The sequence below is a fragment of the Pteropus alecto genome, unplaced genomic scaffold, assembly GCF_000325575.1.
Source record: "Pteropus alecto unplaced genomic scaffold, ASM32557v1 scaffold155, whole genome shotgun sequence".
Classification (NCBI taxonomy): domain Eukaryota; kingdom Metazoa; phylum Chordata; class Mammalia; order Chiroptera; family Pteropodidae; genus Pteropus; species Pteropus alecto.
In genome coordinates, this window is record NW_006438113.1 from 6,030,356 (window position 1) to 6,037,122 (window position 6,767).

The 6,767-nt window shown below is 40.6% G+C and overlaps 1 protein-coding gene across 1 annotated transcript; it reads left to right on the top strand.

Moving 5' to 3' along the window:
* Position 1: 1 nt before the first annotated feature.
* Positions 2-2,789, top strand: PLAC9 (placenta specific 9; the record flags this gene model as incomplete). Its single annotated transcript, XM_025049316.1, has 3 exons — positions 2-49; positions 1,049-1,172; positions 1,684-2,789. Coding segments are annotated over 3 exons (183 nt in total), but the record flags the coding sequence as incomplete, so codon positions are not given.
* Between the last annotated feature and the right edge of the window lie 3,978 nt (positions 2,790-6,767).

Here is a 6,767-nt window from a genome sequence, read left to right on the forward strand (position 1 = left end):
GTGTGACACACACATGGCTGTGCACGGCCGTCTAGACATCATAGAGGAGGTAATAAGGGTGACCTGGGAGGACATGCATCTTCAGGACCATCTGCCAGGCTGGCGGCTTCATAAGGCTCAGGCCAACCTTGCGTTAGAAATCGGGAAAATCCAGGCCTGTCCTAATCCCTGGCCACCTCATTAATCATTTCCCTGCCCTATCTGGGCCTGCGGGCTGACCAGCCCCCAACAGACCCTGCTTCCCTTGGGGCCTTGCTTACGTCGGCCAGAGATCTCTGCATAATTACAGATGAAAAAGTGGAAATTCAGTCACTGTGTTTTGTTATATAGCCAGTTTGTAACCTGGGGTCCATAAACTTGTATGGGGAAAAAATTACACTTTATTTTCACAAACCTTAGCATTCCCATTCATTATAAAAACACAACAAACCATAAAAGTAGTAACAGTACTTTGATTTTGTCATCAGTATATATCACAGATAATTTCATCCCATTGTAGTCATTGCAAATATCTCAACATATCATTTATTCTAATCAGTATGTCAAAATTGCAGTAGTTAAGATCTGATGTTATGTTATTTGGTGAATTAATAAATATATAAATTTTACATCAAAAATTTAATTTTTAATGCTCGAATAAAAAATGTTAACAACCCTAAATAAAGACCATTTCAAAATCCCAACCTGTCATTTGGCAAAATTGCCACCAGGAGGCGGGACAACAAAAGGAATGTCATATCTCAGTAGTGAAGTCCAGGAAGGGAACAGGAATCCTAGAGTCCTTCCCTGCCAGGCCTGTGACTGAGGAAAACCGCTGAGTGCCAGAGCCAGGAGCGGCATCAGAGAGGGATTCTCTTAGATTTTATCATCTGGGGAACTGAGAAGCAGGCAAGGGTAGAGGCTGGACAAGAAGGACCCAGGTCCCCTGGCACACAGTTCTGACACACTGAACCACCGGATGCTCCTGATTAAGCGGGACTTGGCACTGCTCTTGTCCTCTAGTCTTCCTGCCCCTACCCATCACTGTTCCCATCTCTCCTCACTCTAGACGGTGGAGAAGACGGTGGAGCACCTGGAGGCAGAAGTGAAAGGCCTACTAGGCCAGCTGGAGGAGCTGGCCTGGAACCTGCCCCCAGGACCCTTCAGCCCAACCCCCGACCTCCTTGGAGATGGTGAGTGGTCCAGGTGGCAGAGATGACAGCCTCCAGGGCTGGGCAAGCAGGATGGGACGGGTGCTCACTGCTTCACCACACTGGTGTAACCTAGAGCAAGCTGGGAGAGGTTCCAGCTTTTTTTCGGGACAGAAGTGAAAAGGCATCTCCCCCAGTTCACCCCAAATGTTCTCTGCCCCCACCCCCACTCCGGGGTTGTTGCAGCCCAGCATCAGGTCAGGGCTCCCGGAAGAGCTGGCCCCAGTTTACCACCTTGACACAGAGCACCTGCCTCCTTCACTAGCTGTTTTCATCCCTCCAAGCTCCTCAATTCCTTTCATTTCCCTTCCAAGAAATACTCCTGTGCCACCACAAAACTTTCAGGAAAGACTGACAGCGGAGGGATGGCCACCCTGCTCCCAGCTTGAGCCTTGTGTTCTCTGACAAAGGAGTACCCGGGGAACTGGAGGGGAGGGCAGGGTGCCTTCAGCACCCCCTGCTTGCTCACTCAGAGTCGCCCCCTTTCTTTCAGATCACTTTTGAACACCAGAGCCCAAGTTGCCCGGCAGCTGGAAGAGATACACCTAAGAACAGAGCTGGGCATCCTGACCTTCCTTCTTTAGCTCCGTGAAAACCAAAAGCTACTCCTTCGGTCCCCTCTGTGTCTGCAGACAGAATGACCCCTATAGCTGTAGCCCCTTGTCTATCTACTCCCATGCCCTGAGGCCCACACTCCCGTGCAGGCTCAGACCTGGGAGACCCCTGTCTGTCTATGTGTACCCACCCTCCTTCTTTATAGGAGCAGACAGGGCAGAGTTGGTTCACAGAGGTGAAGCACTTGAGATCCAGAATCATAAGATGACACAGCGGACGGGTGTTTTGGGCAGCCTTGCTATTCAAAACATGGCTACAGATGAGCAGCAGTGGCCTCACCTGAGAGCTCGTCAGAAATGCAGAATTTGGAGCCCCACCCAGACCTCCTGAATCAGAATCTACTGTTTAATGAGATCCCCAGGGGATCTATATGCACATTAAAGTTTAAAAATTCTTTTCTATTGAGATACAATTCACATAACACATAATTCAAAATTTTAACCATTTTAAACTGTACAAATTCAGTGGCTTTACAATTTTGTACAGTCCTCACCTCTCTAACTGCAGAACATTTTGATTACCCCGAAAGAAAACCCTGTACCTATTAAGCATCACTTCTCACATCCCCTCGCACTGTCCCTGAAAAACACTAATATTTCTGTCTCTATGGACTTGCCTTTCCTGGACATTTCATATAAATGGAACCATACAATATGTGGCCTTTAGTGTCTGACTTTTTTCCACTTGAGCATTATGTGTTCAAGGTTCATCCATGTTATAGCTTGTATCAGTACTTCATTCCCTTTGATGGCTGTACTTTTTGAATAATGCTATTAACAGTCATGTATGTTTTTGTGTGGACATGTGCTTTCATTTCTGTTGGGTCTATAACTAGGGGTGGAATTGCTGAGTTGAATGGTAACTCTATTTAAGTTTTTGAAGAACCATCAAACGTTTTTGCACAGCAGCTGTACTGTTTTACATTCCCACCAGCAATGTGTATATAAGGGTTTCGGTTTCTCCACATCCCCACCAATACCTGTCTTTATCATAGCCATCATACGAGGTATACAGTGATATATCATTGTGGTTTTAAGTTGTATTTACCTAATGACTAGTGATGCTGAGCATTTTCTCGTGCATTTGTTGGCTATTTGTATGTCTTTTTTGGAAAAATAACTATCCGGGTCCTTTTCCTATTTTAAAACCTGGGCTGCCTTTTGTTGTTCTTAGAGTTCTTTATGTATTAGATATATAATTTGCAAATATTTTCTCCCATTCTGTGGGGTGTCTTTTTACTTTCTTGATAATGCCCTTTGAAACACAAGTTTTAATTTTGATGAAGTCCAATTTATCTATTTTTTTGTTGTTGCTTGTGCTTTTGGTGTCATATCTTAAGAAACCATTGCCAAATTCAAGGTCATGAATATTTATTCTTGTGTTTTCTTCTAAGATTTTTATAGCTTTAGCTCTTACATTAAGTTCTTTGATTTATTTTGAGTTAATTTTTATATATGATGTGAGGTAGATATTCAACTTCATTCCTTTACTTGGTCCTGGGATCCTTGTCAAAATCACTTGAGCAGAGATGTTTAGGTTGATTTCTCAATTCTACCCCATCAGTCTATGTGCCTATCTTCATGCCGGTATCACAGTTTGAATTACTATATATTTGCACTAAGTTTTAAAATTAAAAAGTATGGGTTCCCTGACTTCGTTGTACTTTTTTCCAAGACTGTTTTGGTTGTTTGGGGACCATTCCCTTACAATTATATATGTATTTTAGGGTCAGGCTGTCCATACCTGCAAAAAGGCAGTTGGAATTTTGATAGGGATTGGATCACATCTGTAGATCAATTTGTAAAGTATTGCTGTCTCAACAATACTATCTTTCAATCCATGAGCACAGGATGGTTTATATATTTGAATTTTTCAGTATATAAATCTTATGCCACCTTGGTTAAATTTATCCTTAAAGTATTTTATTCTTTTTGGTATTATTATAAATGGAATTATTTTCTTAATTTTTTTCAGATTGTTCATTGCTAGTGTATAGAAAGAAATACAACTGACTTTTGAACATTCATCATGTATCCTATCCTGCAGATTAGCTGAATTTTTTATTAGTTTCTGTGTGGATATTTTAGGATTTTCTATGTATACGATTATGTTACCTGAGAGGTTTTTCTTATTTTCCAATTTGGATGCCTTCTATTTCTTTTTCTTGCCTAACTGAGCTATGACTTCCAATACAATGTTCAATAGTTGTGGCACGAGTACTTTGTCTTGTTCCTGATTTTAGGGGAAAGCGTTCTCCACCATTAAGTATGTCAGCTATGGGTTTTTCATAGACACCCTTTATTTTAGGTTGATAAATTTCCGTTATATTCTTAGTTTTCTTAGGTGATTTTTTTTAAAATTTTAATCATGAAAAGGTGTTTTCTCAATTGCTTTTCCAGGATTGAGATGATCATGTGGTTTTTATCCCTCTTCATTCTATTAACATGTATTACATTGATTGATTTTTGTATATTGAATGATCCTTGTGTTCCTTTGCTATATCCCACTTGGTCATGGTGGATAATCCTTTTAATATGCTGCTAGATTCAGTTTGCTAGTTATTTCATTGAGGACTTTTGGCCTTTTCTTGTGATATTTTTGTCTGACTCTGGTATCAGGATGACACTGGTCTCACAGAATGAGTTAGGAAGTGTTCCCTCTATATTTTGGGAAGAATTTGAGAAAGATTGGTGTTATATCTTCTTTAAAAGTTTGACAAAATGCATCAGTGAAGTCCCCTGGTCCTTAGATTTTCTTTGTTGAGAGTTTTCTTGATTATTGATTTAATCTCGTTATAGCTCTGTATGGCTTCAATTTTCAAAAATTTACTTAGTTTTGGGCTATCTGGAGAATTTCCCATGTGCAACTGAGAAGAATGTATGTTCTGTTGTTGGGTGGACTGTTCTATATGTCCATTAGGTCTAGGTGGTTTATAGTTTTGTTTTCTGTTTTCCAGTTTATCTTTTGTCTAATTGTTCTATTCAATAGAGAAAGTGGGGTGTTTAATTCTCCAACAATAATTGTTGAAATATTTCTCCCTTCAGTTCTATCGATTTTGTCTCAAATTTTCAAAGGGCCATATTGTTATGTACATTGATGTTTGTAATTGTTCTATTTTGATAGATTAACCCTTTTATCAGAATATAAGTTGATATCCTTTGTCTAGTAATTTCTGCCTTTTAATTGGAGTTTATTCTATTTATATTTAATGTGTATTCTTGGATGTGTAGATTGTCTTTCATCAAATTTAGTTTTCAGCTATTGTTTCTCCAAATATTTCTTTCTCTCTTCTCTCCCATGAACCCACTATGTGTATGTTAGTACACTTGATGGTGTCCCACAGGCCTCTTAGGCTATTCATTTTTCATTTTTTCTGACTGGGAAATCCCAATTGACCTATTGTGAAATTTGCCCATTCTTTTTTTGCCTTCTCAAATCTCTTGAATCCCTCTAGTGAATTTTCACTTATTATTGTACTTTTTAACTCCATAATTTCTATTTGGTTCCTTTTCATATTTTCTGTCCCTTTATTGATACTATTTGGTGAAATATTCTTCTGGTTTCCTTTAGTTCTTTATTCATGATTTCTTTTAGCTTTTTAAGCTTTCTAAAGAGTTTAGTCTTTGGTAAATGCAATATCTGGGTTTTTGTGTTCCTATGAACAGATTTTTTTTTTTTTCCGGTGTATGGTTCATACTTTGTTTCTTTGCGTGACTCAATTTTTGTTGAAAACTGGGCATTTTAAACATTATAATGTAACAACTCTGAAATCAGTTTCCCCTCCCCAGTTCGTTGTTGCTACTGTTGTATTTGCTGTAGTTTAATGACTTTTCTAAAATTAATTTTTAAACATTTATATTCTTTGTAAGGTGTGGCCATTGAAGCTTCTATTCAGTTAGTTCGGTTGTCACTAGTGATTCGACAAATTTCCTTCAACTCCTGGAACCAAAAAAACTCACAGAAATGTCCCAGTCTTTGTAGATATGTTGTGTATTGGGGCATATCTTTTGACACTCAGCCAGGCAGTTTATGACTCTGCCTTAGCCTTCACTTCCTGCTTGTGCAGAGCCTGGAGATCAGCCAGAGGTGAGAGCTAAGCATGAGCCCAGCCCTGGGCATGTTCATGCCTTTCTAGAATCCCAGGAGTTTGTGGAAGTTCTTCCAAACCATTATTCCCCAAAGCGTCTCATCTCCAGTCATTCCTCCCCAATCTGTTCAATTTGTCTCCTGCTCACCCCAGACTTTGAGTTCCCTACCTCATCATTTTTGCTGACCACACTGGTATTTCAAAAGCTCTACGTTAGTCTACTCCTCATTTTACAAAAGGGCAACAGAAGCCCAACGAGAGGAAGTGACTTTTCCAGGCTTTGCACAAGAAGTCAGTTGCTGAGCTGAGATCAGAATAGGGATGCTCAATTCCTGGACCAGTGCTCTACTTCAGGACTAGGTCAACTCTGATTGCTGGGAAAGAACCAGGTTCAGGTTGAACGCCAGTATTAGGCTAAGGAGAGCTTTCCTAGGAGCAAGGGCTGAGGGCAAGAGCTCCTCGTAGAGTTGGGGACTTGATTGATTGAATGCTTTGCTGAGAGGGGACCCTGCATGAGGCCAAGTGGAAGACTGAGTAATGATGTCCCTGACTCTTAGAGAAACACAGGTAAAAAGAGATTTTGGGTGTAGTGAGGTGAATATTTAAGCTGCTATCTGCCTGGGGAAATGATTTGTTTCTAGATCTGACTCCACATCAACAAGGAGCTGATGGCAGAAAAAAGAGGCCAAGTCCTAGGCTAGGACTATAATTCTCCACTAGAGCAAGAGCATGGATATGGCCTGGCCTAAGCTGTTGCTTGGACCATGGGTATCTGCAAAGGTTCATCTCTCAGATCTCTCTCTTCCTAAAGTTGAGAGTGAGCTTGTCCTATCTCCCATCACTTGACTGAATTCCAAACACCCTGCCACCTGCTG